Source organism: Gadus morhua, chromosome 12 (assembly GCF_902167405.1).
Source record: "Gadus morhua chromosome 12, gadMor3.0, whole genome shotgun sequence".
In the NCBI taxonomy this organism is placed as follows: Eukaryota; Metazoa; Chordata; class Actinopteri; order Gadiformes; family Gadidae; genus Gadus; species Gadus morhua.
In genome coordinates, this window is record NC_044059.1 from 21,639,466 (window position 1) to 21,652,250 (window position 12,785).

Consider the following 12,785-nt stretch of genomic DNA (forward strand, 5'->3'; position numbering starts at 1 on the left):
CTGAATGGTTGTCAAGAAAATCAAAAGGACAGACAGACAGACAGACAGACAGACAGACAGATAGATAGATAGACGGATAGACATACAGGGACACCGCTAATTAAGTAAGATGATAGCATATTAACACGGCAAGTTAGAAACTGCTCACAAAACCACACAATTGGCCTCAAGGACTTGGTAATGACTCTTTGTCAATACATTTCAAACTGTAGTAAATGCACAAGTTGTAAATCAATGATTTGTTATGTGACCTGATAAAAGAAAAATTGGTGATGAAAGACATGCATGTAATTGCTGCTGATCTTTGGGTTTGTGCAGCAGTACAGGGAAAACAATCTGAGCTGCTGCATTGGAGACCACAGTTGGAAGAAAGAAAACCTGCCCCTGCCTGAGCACTACAACTCTGTATTTATGTGTTTGACAGCAGCGACCCCTTGTGTCAGCAAAATCCAACTACTATTAAACTCTGCATGCTGTTGAGGCCAATATGGATATACACTCCCCCAACTCACCCTCTATTATCACAAGTGGTCAGTAACACACAAGTAACAAGAATATATCTATCTTAAATATGGAATAATGGGAAAAATTGTTCTATTGCCTTTTATTGTGGAGAAAATACAATTGTGTTCCTTTGAAAGATTATACAGTAGTGCTGTCAAGCGGTTAAAATATTTAATCGTGATTACGGAAATCGCATTAATGTCATAGTTAACTCGCGATTAATCGCACATTTGTTTCTATTCTAAATATCCCTTGATTTCGTGCTGCTAGCCTTTTAGTGAGATCAGAGAGTGTTGAGAAGGACAGTAATAAAATATATTTGGTAAGATGGATATAAGAAGAGAGACCCGCAGTGGATTCAACCCGGTCCACTTGACATCGCGTAAGTGCATGACAGTGGTAGGCCTACCGTAAAACTTCAATAGCCCAGGCTTTTATTTGTTTCAATCACAACTTTCGAACAAAACTCTTGCTCAGCAAAGATGGGAAATACTATAACCTTTATTATTTAAAGCAGTATGAATATTCCTACCGTACGTAGGCCGATACACATTACCAGGCTATCGAATAACGCCTATACACTAGGGTTGCCGCGGTATACGGTATTACCGGTGTTACCGGTGTTGAGGCCGGCAACACCGAGTTCTTTTTTTTTTTTTCAGTAATAAAAAACAAATTCAGTAAAAATGAATTATATAATTATAATTAAGAAAATTTAAATGTGTAGAATAGGCCACAGTTCTGCTCTGTGCGGGAGAATTGTCGCGCCGAGAATTGATGTGCTTCCTTGCAAGACCGGTAACCATAGCAACGCCGGTAAACAAACCCCGCAAAGCCCAATCCCTACGTGAGCTCCCCGCGCTACGGCCATCCGGAGGCGCACAGAGCTTTTGGCCGTGATATCATAATAAAAGGCCAAAAGCTCTGTGCGCCTCCGGATGGCCGAACGTTATAAGACGCCGAGAATGCGCGCTGCCAGCCGCTGTCACCGAGTGTGAGAGGAGAGTTGACGGAGAAGATGGCTGACCTATAGTTTCAAAGTTAATACCGTTTATACCGGTAATACCGGTGTTGACACGAACGTATTACTCGGTGTGAAAATGTCCGACTTGCACTGAGACCCCCATGGTTGAATCCGTAAATACAGACCGCAACAACACACACACACACACACACACACACACACACACACACACACACACACACACACACACACACACACACACACACACACACACACACACACACACACACACACACACACACACACACACACACACGGTGACGGAGTGGTAATCTGAGATTCGGGAGAATTCCCGGTGGGCCGTTAACGTTTCGGGGCTGTCGGGCTGATTACTGCGGGATAACAATATTGCGTTTAGAAAAGTTCCTTGCAGCGCCGTTCGTCAGCCTGAGCTGTGCGCCCGCAACCTCTCATTCACTCAACCTCAACAAACTGTCAACGTCGCAACCAAGTCGATTTTGTCTAGAAGGGAGTAACTGAGCGGCCCCTCCTGAAGTGGTACAGCCCAGGTGGGCCTTGAACTGTGATTGGTCAGAATGACGTAACAGTTAATGACAACATTGAACTCTCGTGCAGGCTCGAACAGAGTTACACACAAACACACACACTTTTAAGGAGTTTTTCACGCGCCGTGCTTGTTGTTTTGCTTCCGGTGTAGCTAGATCCAGTATGGTGTTGTAGTTTTTCTAATGTGACTAGTTGTTGCTGTAGCAGGTGAAAAAACGACAACATTTGCCAAGCCGAAAGAGCCTTAATCGCTTGATGAAAAAATTAACGCTGTTAAAATTGGTTTGTGTTAACGCCGTTAATAATGCGTTAACCTGACAGCACTTCACTAAATTCAAATTGTACGTGTAACAGGAATGATTTTTTAGGAAGAAAGCATATTGGTGGGCTTGAGTCTTCCCATTAAAAGGAAACCCAAACACCCTTGTTTGACCGAGTTTAACTCATAGATGGCATTTGACTCCATATTCACAAATCTTATTTTACGTCTTTTAACTTTGTGCATTCAAGTCATAATCGGGATTTGGACCGAGATAAAGCTATAGCACTACTCTGTACACTACATCACTAAGAAATATGTTGGTTTAGGGTTGGGTTTTCCTTCAAGCAACATGTTTGCCAAGATCAGCTTCCTCGGCAAATGGCGGCCCGCGGGCCATGACTGGCCCGCCAGACATAAAATCTGGCCCGCCAGATTATTCTGAAGTTATATGTTGTTGTCTTTCTTTTTTTTTTTTTTTTAATATCGAATATCTATATCTGTTAGCTTAAATGTAAAGGGCCGGACACAGTGAACTTTTTTTTTCTTTCACAACCGTTTTTGAATTTAATCGTATCAAATCCTGCTACTACTCCCGGAAGGTTAGAGACACAATCGTCATGGTCACGTGTAAGCTGCGAGGGGCTGAGCGGGAGTTATTGGAAACTATGCAATATTAAATTAAATGGAACCCCTCTCTATAGGCCTATATAAAAAACCATGGCTACCAGACATTACGTATTTTTGTGTGATACTGCACGTAGAGAAAGGCAGGAGTTGTTGACAAAAGTCTGCCAAGCTCTGAGACTTTGGTGTAGAGTAGAGTAGAGTCTCTGATGAGGCTACTTCACCTACAGCTCTTCTAACGGTGAGTAGGCTAGGAACGGAGGTTTATGTGTGTGCGCAGTCAGTCAGCACCCGCCATGGTGTGTGTATATGTGCAAGTTTCCTGTGTAAAACCGAGGGGGTAAAATCCACGGTTCGTCGTGGCGCGGGCTTTCTTGGTTCACTGGAGAAGGCGGGGCTGCGCACGGAGTCTAGACCTCTTAGAATAATTTGCATATTCCCGAATGCTTTTATTTTTTATGAATGAAGACACCCGCATGCAAGAATGAGTTCATGTCTGAGTGTAGGCTACAAATGCGGTTAACTATTTTCAAGTGCAAAAACGCCAACATATTCTTTCTTTTGCTGACCACTTTTGTGTTAGGGACGGGTTAGGGTTTTTTATCCCGACAAAAGCATCGTAAGGCAGTCCCTCTGTGTCTCTCTCGTAGATCGAATCATCTTTCAACGTCTTTATTTAATATGACTGCATCACCTTCTCTCACATGATCAGCAGCTCGCGGATTTGACTTTCTCTCCAGTTAGAACTGCTCATGATGATATCGCTGCGTTGTCTCTGTGGAGACAGTGCAGCAACACCTCTACCCAACGTGATCAGGCATGACATTTTTGTGATTAGGGCATACACTTGTTTATAGACGTCTTTTAAGAGTCATCTAGTGTTTGGTAGGCATGTGACTAAGCCAGCTGACGGGCCTGCGTCGCAGTTCCAGATGAACTTTCATTAATCAATTCCTTGAACTAGCCTTTGATAATGTTCTGGCCCGCCACCTACTGGCTGGAAATAAAATTGGCCCAAGGCCCAACTTAGTTGCCAACCCCTGACGTAGGGTGTAGGTTCGTTACCTGGATACCAGAGGTGGTGAAGTAGGGGATCTCAAACTTGACACTGATGGGGGGCTTCCCTTCCTTGTCCTCAGCCTCTACACTGGGCAGGCCAAAGTGGGCTCTCATCAGGTACTCCTTACCACCCTGTTGCATTGAAAGCATAAAATAATTCATTCAAATTGAATAAATAAACACTTGAAAATCGTCCACATGCTCTTATCTCTTTACGCCAGTAACTGCCTAAATATTTAATCTAGGGATGTGATATCAAATAGAACTCTAATTTGACTCATATAAAGAACAGTTTTGTACATTTACAACTACATCAGAAAAATACTAGCTACCCACCACTCCTCTTACATTAAAATTAAAGTGAATAGGCAGACATCATGGTTGTCCTATACCCATGTGGTTAACACAGTCCATGGCCGGTCCTTTCCACAGCTTTATCTGCTGTCATTTAAGACCCTCGATAGAGGAACCGACCCTCGTTTCACGTCACTGCGTCATACGGTCCTATTGAGCCCAGACGTACCGGGAAGGACTTGATGGACCAGATGATCTCGCTGTTCTCTGGGATCCACTTGACGCTGCCCACGGTGGTCTTGAACTTGGGTGAGTCGGCGTCCGTGGGCACTGGGATGTGGATCTCCACGTTGTTGGCGGTGGAGCGCCTCTTGAACTGGCTCTTGGCCTGTCCAGGTGGACCAAACAGGTGAGGGCCAGGGAGAAAGTGAAGAGCAAATACATTGGAAGATAGGCTTTCTATTAGGAAAACAAGTTGTTCTCATCCTGAAGCTGTAGATGTGTGTAGCTACAAATAGATGCCTCGGCTGATTAAGGTGTGATCTCAGAAACTATTTTGTATTGGATTTGCGCCATACAAAGCAAATGTATCATGTGCTCATGTTTCCCAAAAGGGATAGATATTTCATGCAAAACAAATTGTAGTTGTATGTTAAGGTATAGATCATATAGATTGTTCAAAAGTTGATCACACAGTTGAAGATGGCTCAACTCTGTGAAGTTTATTATCTAGCTATCTTTCTACAGTATATATATATATGTTCTTTTCCTTTACGGCTTCCTCTATGGCTAGAAAATGTGGAATCGTTTTTCATAGAATTGAGTGGTACAAAGGCAAAGACGGACAAAGAGACAGATGGTAACTGGAGGAGCAGAGTGAATGAGAGATGAGAGAAAGACAGGCGGTAAAAGGGAGAGCAGACCCCAGATACTCCTGCCGTGACGTGGTACAACTCACGGTCTTCAGTGCGCACAGGGAAAGGCATGACGGCTCACCTTGATCATATACTCAATTCTGCTGTGCGAGTGCTTTTCTATCACAGACTCAATCCAGATCAGTGGCTTGACCTGGAAACAAAAACACTTGACACATGAGCGACTGACGCTAAACCACCAGATCACACAACCGCCAACATGCCACAGAGAGTCGTTGAAATGTGTGTTGACATACGTGGGTGTTGAGACGGTAGGACATCAGCTCAAACTCCCCGTCGGGGGGGATGAAGGAGATGGTGCGGTCGTTCTCGAAGCGCGACAGACGGACACACTGGTGGAACTTGACGTCTTCCAGCTCCACAGATTTACTCTTCCCACCTGGAGGAAGAGGGAAAGAGTCAGGAAGTCGTAGTCAGAAGGGAGCGAGAGAGAATGGAGCGATCGGTGGAGAGAGTGGGGAAGAAGCAGGACAATAAGAAATGCATACAAAGTTAAAAGAGAGTAAGGTTTAAGTGGGGGGACAGAGTAATAAAGGTACAGTACAATATAAAACCATATTCTAAATTTCTGAGGGGAAATTAATGATTTGAGGTAGCCAAACAGGGAGCATTTCCTTTAATCTTATCTACACAAATGCATTGAGGCTAGTTCAAGACACTCTCATTGTGCATCAGATCAGCTACTCACTATCGCCCACTATTGGAGGCTGTGCTACATAGCAGTCACTCACGTCCAGTGTTTTCAAACAGGACCTTGTCGTTGAGGCCCAGCCGGAGCTCTGGCATGCCGGACAGAAACACGCGCATCTTGATGGAGCCCACGATCTCGCTGCGCAGCACGTTGCCGTTGGCACTCACCTATGCGGAAGACAACAGGTTGTGTGGAGCATGTGTATCAGCCCTGTGGCTCCTACACATGTAGCCACATGCTCTCTTGAGTGGCGCTATATTCAGCTAGAGGAAATTTCACCCATTTTCTGACTGATTATTATCACACAGCTGTTACAGACTGACAGACATTACAAAAAAGGGCTGGCTTTGTCTTCCTATGCTAAAATAAGGATCAGGCTTATTAAAATGTTATGACCTTTTGTTTTACTGATATTATTATCTGTTCAGTTCCTGTCATAGCCACTATAACATGGTATACGGAAATTGTACTCTCTGAGTTCTGACGTTGCTCTTCCTGTCACCACACAACAGTGAAAAGTTATATACTTTTATTGTACCATTTTTAGAGGCGTATCGCAGGACTAACACTCCAGACCAACGCACACATCACATTTGCAGACCCATAGTTAGTGTCATGGGTTTGTCCTATGATGACCCCATCAGTAAAAAGCGAGACAAAATGAGGAGATTTGCTCTTACCAGCAAGTTTACTGATTCAATGACGTCCAGGAACACTTCATTCTTCCTGTATTTAATCCCTTCGGAGCGCCAGGATACAGCGTTGGTGACGGTGGCGGGGGGCCGGGGACCTCCCGTCTCTAGCTTGTGGCCCTCCTGTGTAATGTATCTAAATAGATGCAGAGAAACACTCAAACGTTATATCGCCAACGTTTTATCATCAACGTGTCATTCTCAAGTGTGTTCCTTCATTTCCAATCCGCAATCAATCAAGTACTTTCTTATCTTATACTGAATATTATCAACATGCATGTTTCAGGATAAAATACATTTTGCTTGGAAGACTTATGTATAGATTTTGCTTTCGTTCAATGTAGATGTTTCCGCAATGATTATAGCATCAGAGAATACATCAAATGGTGTGATACCATTCTGACGGAACAGAATGACAACCAATAAAATAAAGATTTTTTTTATCGTACTCTTGCAGAATCTTGCTGTCTGTGGTTTGAGGGTAACCAAAGTCCATGAGCTCGTCCATGAGCTCATAAATGATAACAAAGTTGTCTCGGATACTCTCCTCCTCCAACTCCTTGAAGTACTCTGAGAACACCTTTGGGTGAGTACAAGAAATGTGATGAGGGCAAGAAATTAAAAGACAAATACAGATCTAGGTGAATAAAACATTGTAGCCATTTCAACTGGCTTCCTTAAAACATCTGTTACCAATATAATTTTTTGTCAAAAGGACAATGGAAATAGTACTTTGTCTTTGTGATAACGGCACTTGTATGGTGATTCGCTTTATTTTGTCCACAAACTCTGTGTGTGCTCTACGTCAGGGCTCTTTGGAAGAATCTGACGTTTTGACAACATGTATTGGTAACAGAGAGTTACCAACAGTTATAGTGAAACCAGGAGAGACGGTTACGATGGTTCAATTACCCAGATAGGTATTAATTACAGTTATTATTGCTGCCTTCAAATGCTGTTAAAAGAGATGTTTTTCTTACATGGAAAGCAATATCATTTGGTAAGCCCTTAAGCCATGTTTCTATTGCTCATATTTGGCTTTATTATTTAAACCGATCCAGATGAATAAAACTTGATTATGAACGTTATGTGTTATTATGTAATGGCAAGTTAACCAGAAGTATTTATTAAGATTGACTTAATGACCGTTTCTACCCACTTTCTGTTGTCGTTCTGCATACAAGTTCATATCCCCGTGTTGTCTTGTCGCTAATGGAAGCTATAATCCTGTCATAGGTTATTTGTGGTGTAGTAAAGGCTTACCTGGATGAGTTTATAGAGGAACGAGAAGACCAAGGACACACAGGAGTTCTTCTTAGAGGTTGCAACAACTGAACACACACTGGGTTAAGGGCATACGCGTTTGATATGGATAGGCTGGACAATCCATATCAAATATCAATGATGCCAGAAAGTCTTCCTCCCTCTCCTCAGAAACGAGGGAATAAATTATCTTATTAAAATGCTTCTTCATAAAAGAATAGGAACATCGGGTGCTATATAAAGGGAAAGTAAGACATTATCATCACTTTATTGTACGTGTTTTACCGAACATAAATAAACATTCAGAAAACTGATTTCAGAGAATGTCATCAAACTTGCAAAAAAAATATCTAAATATTAAAACTGATATTTCACAGTGCTATGAAAGATCAACTGACAACCTGAATGGTTTCAACACTATGTGTGTTATTGTGTGTATGATACTAATGGTCAAATGTAATGTAAATTAATGTCTGATACTGAATCACCTGATTCCACAATGTGTCTTTATATATAGCACCATCAGGACTTTCAAATTAACTTTTTTCTATAATTAATATATTAACTTACTATCAGGGTAAAAGGGACATTTAGGTGTACTCCACATAATTAAAAAATGTCTCTGCTAAGATATTCAGCAGATAATGATCGCTGAGAAGCAATCCAACATGCTACAGGATGGACGGTAGCATGCAGAATATGGTGTAAAGGATACGGTAAAGGTTGTTGTGTTTGATCCACATGAATCGCACTGCGCCGTGAGCAAGAATGGGGGACAGGATTCCCTCTTCCTCCTTGTCCATGAGGATGGGCATGAAGTGCTCCACCTCCGACATGTCCACATCACCCCGGTAGTTACGGCAGATCAGCACCTGGCGCACAAGGGTCATCATGAACTGGGATAACGCTGTAGCTATTATTGTAGCTACCTACTTTAAAACCACATTGACATGCAGTGATAAATATGACATCATTCTGTTAATACACTCAATCTATGCTAAAATATAGTCATAATGCGTAGCATAATACTGCCACTACATTGAACGTAAACATCATGTACTGTAACGCCAGAGACACCTGGAGGTTCTGTGTGGACTATCGTCACTTGAACGATGTAACCAGAAAGGACTCTTACCCCTTGTCCCGCATATATGACGGAGCTGGCACCAGATGCAAGAACCAAGATGGCTTTCCCCATCGGCCAAGGGCTCTGGCAGTTCAGGCTGATGCCCTTTTGTCTCTGCAATGCTCCCGCCACGTTCAAGAGACTTATGGAGAGGGTTCTGGCTCACATTCACAGAAAACAGTGCGTGGTCTACCTCTTCCGGTCCATGCCAGGACTTCGAGCTGGCTCTGGAGAATCTCTGCCAGGTCTTCCAAGCCATTCGGTGTGCAGACCTGCTGCAGCGCGAGACCAGGTTCCTGGGCCATGTGGCGGGGCCAGAAGGCGTGGCTGCGGACCCTACCAAGGCGGAGGCGGTAAGGAAGTGGCCACCTCCACCGAAATGTCAGTGAGGTGCTCAGCTTCCTAGGGCTAGCCTAATGCTATCGACGCTTCGTCCGTGACTTTGCATCAATTGCCAGACCCCTACACCGTCTCACTGCCAAAGGGTAGGGAGTTCAGCTGGGAGGACGACTGTGCAGCCGCCTTTGCCCAGCTCCGTGCGGCTCTGACAACCGCACCCATCCTGGCCCTTCCTGACCCTGGCCTAAGCTTCATAGTGGACACTGATGCCAGTGATGTGGGACTGGGGTCAGTCCTGTCGCAGGAGGGAGCAGGGGGCGAGAGGGTGGTGGCTTACTACAGGTGCTCCTTGTCTCGCCCCGAGCACAACTACTGCATCACCCGACATGAGCTCATGGCATTGGCTGAGGCCGTACAAACACTTTCGCCCCTTCCTCTATGGCCAGCGGTTCCTTCTGCGGACGGACCATGCTTCCCTGACCTGGTTGCTCAGGTTCGAGGAGCCTGAGGGTCAGGTGGCCCCAAGCTGGGAGTCTGCACAGCAATGCAGATGCCCTGTCCCGACGCCCCTGTCTGGACTGCAGACACTGCGAACACCAAGAGGAGCGAGATGGAGCTACTCCCCAGATAGGTGCCACAGGACAGGTCGGGCCAGATGAAGGATGGCTGACTGCAATGGAAGACCAGGAGTGAAAGGCAGCACAGGACAGTGACCCCACACTGGCCAGGTGGGGACAGTGCACGCCCCCCCCCCCACCCAGCAAGCTGTCTCTGCCTTGTCCTTGGAAACCAAGACCTACTTCTCAGTGTCGGCCACCTTGGCACGGCGAGCTGGACTACTTACAGGGTCTGGCGTGCATCAGGCTGGGGGAGAGATGTGTGGCAGTTGATAGTGCCCAAGGACTGGCACCGATGGGTGCTACATGCGGTCCACGGTTCTGTGGGGGCAGGACACTACGGGGTGGCCAAGACCCTTAACAAGCTGCGTCAGCGTTTTTACTGCCCTGGTTGCAGGAAGGACACAGAGCTTTTTGTTCACTCCTGTGAATCCTGCACAGCTAAGAAGGGGCCGACTGGACGTTGCCATGCCCCTTTGCAGGTTGGGGTGGACATCCTGGGACCATTTCCCCACCAAAGACGGCGGGAACAGCTACATCCTCATGGCCATGGACTATTTCACTAAGTAGCCAGAGGCGTATGCGGTCCCCGACCAGAGTGCGGTGACCACAGCCGAGCGCCTGGTGTGTGAGATGTTCTGTCGGTTCGGGGCACTTCAGGAACTGCTCAGCGATCAGGGGCAGAACTTTGAGGCTCAATTCTTTGCTGAGGTGTGCAAACGCATTGGAGTCAGCAAGACCAGGACGACGCCCCTCTACCCCAAGAGCGACTAGCTATTGGAGAGGTTCAACCAGACGCTTGCCAAGCAACTGGCTATCGTCACCTCACGACGCCAGCGAGAATGGGACCGTCACTTACCCCTTGTCCTGTGGGCTTATCGCTCAGCGGTGCAAGAGAGCACAGGGTGCACGCCAGCCACACCTATGTTCGGCAGAGAGCTGGAGACGCCTGTTGTCAGAGCCTTTGGCGTCCCCCCTGACACTGATCTCCTCAAGATACTGAGGTTCGAGTACCTTCGGGACATTCAGCAGTGTCTGGCAGAGGCCCACGAGATTGCCAGGCAGCGTCAGTAACAGGCTGGGGCATGACAAAAGCGGAGGTATGACCTCCCTTGCCAGGGCCACTCCTTCGTGCCTGGGGAGAGGGTGTGGGTCTACAATCCAACCCGGAAAAAGAGGGTCACTCCCAAACTGACCAGCCAGTGGGTGGAGCCCTGTGAGGTGCTGAGACCACTTGGCACCCTACCGCTCCCTGGCGGCTGGACTTTCCGACACACCCAACTCGACCAGCACAGCTCCACTCACACCGACGAGTCCTCCGACTCAAACAGACACTGGGGGGTTGGGGCATGCGACTCCACAGGCTCACATGTGGCGGCGGCGGCCTCCCCGTCGCTATCAGGACATTGTTTTCGGCTGACGACAGGCGACATGCTGGTGGGGGCAATGTAGCTCCGGACGGAGCTATGTTCGTTGTCAACCACTGCTATTGGTTGCTGATGTGTTCAAGTATGCTTTGCTTTAAGAGGTTTTAAAGTCCAACGTTAGAGGAGACGGTTAGTGATTTTGGTTAGTCAATGTCAGGTTCTTCGTTAAGTTAAGTCGAGGTGAACTCTTGAAGCGATACAATAAAGTCACTAAAAGAATATCACGCCTCTGCTTTTGACATTTGCCACAGTACTTGGTGTGTAGGCCTACCACTAGGCATGAATGTTACTTACATTAGGGCCAATTTTCCCAGAGAAACAAACCTAACACACCATTCAAAACGAGCGTTAGACAAATATATAGACAATTATTAAAAACTTCTCAATATATTACACACGTTTTCCAATCCGAATCCAAATTATATATATATATATATATATATATATATATATATATATATATATATATATATATATATATATATATATAATGCCGTATTTATTACCACAAACCAAAAGGACAACAGTGAATGATGCTGAACAGCCTAGGTTCATTGACAAGCTGTATTTCACTTGCCAGATAAGTCCAGAGACCTTCCCTTTTTTTGAGTGGATGAGTTACAGTTTAGTTCTCAGGTTGTTGTGAGGTCTTGACACATTGTCGTTTATTTTACTGTACTTATGCAATACATCCTAAAATGAAATGTTCTATGTAAATCAGTCTTGAAACGATAACGCTAGGTCTGGTCGAGATTAAATTAAACACATATCTCCTTACCTTGCCTTTCAGGTCGAGGATGTAAACTGCGCTGGCAGACATTCTGATCCACAACGAGCGTTGGTTTCGTGAATAAATGTGTTTGTTAAAATCCCGTTTTTAAAATTAAGAAATAACGGTACTGGGAGCATCCACCTACTGATAGGTGTTCCTGTGTTGGATAAGCCGGTTGTCTACGTCACGAAAAGGAAATCAAGAGGCGCTTACTTCCGGGTATGGTTCTCTTTGCGCTTCCGGAATCTCGTTTGGTACCAGAAAGAATGGTACAGCCTCCCAAACAAATTATAAATTCAGATTAATAGTGTTATAAATGATCAATAATGATACTCATTTACTTTAACACATCAATACTTATATTGTCATGTTTATTGAAACATAAGTAAAATTAACTAGATGCCTATGAGTTGTGAGTCAGGCTCAGATATTCTCCGACAAAATATGAGTTTCCATATTAAAAACCATAATTGTAATTTTCTATATCAATGCATCATATTTGCATAATTTTTTTAATGAGTTATCAAATCTTCTAGGCTTTTTATGCGTATTCATATTAATCTCATCCCTAGTATGTCCAACTGTTATATTCCCCACTACACACAAATATTAATCTCCAATATTAAATAGTAAGTATCCGACAGTCAGC

The 12,785-nt window shown here is 44.8% G+C and overlaps 1 protein-coding gene across 1 annotated transcript in view; it reads right to left on the bottom strand.

Moving 5' to 3' along the window:
• Nucleotides 1–12,324, bottom strand: part of LOC115556069 (AP-1 complex subunit mu-1) — a 30,120-nt gene extending 17,796 nt beyond the window's left edge. The window contains exons 1-10 of the mRNA XM_030373193.1: nt 12,143–12,324; nt 8,571–8,727; nt 7,856–7,923; nt 7,042–7,172; nt 6,581–6,728; nt 5,941–6,067; nt 5,446–5,588; nt 5,271–5,342; nt 4,504–4,662; nt 3,987–4,112 (exon numbers count right to left, since the gene is read on the bottom strand). Of these exons, the coding sequence (XP_030229053.1) occupies nt 3,987–4,112; nt 4,504–4,662; nt 5,271–5,342; nt 5,446–5,588; nt 5,941–6,067; nt 6,581–6,728; nt 7,042–7,172; nt 7,856–7,923; nt 8,571–8,727; nt 12,143–12,184 (1,173 nt within the window). The 5' untranslated portion in view covers nt 12,185–12,324. The remainder of the gene's footprint in view (nt 1–3,986; nt 4,113–4,503; nt 4,663–5,270; nt 5,343–5,445; nt 5,589–5,940; nt 6,068–6,580; nt 6,729–7,041; nt 7,173–7,855; nt 7,924–8,570; nt 8,728–12,142) is intronic.
• Between the last annotated feature and the right edge of the window lie 461 nt (nt 12,325–12,785).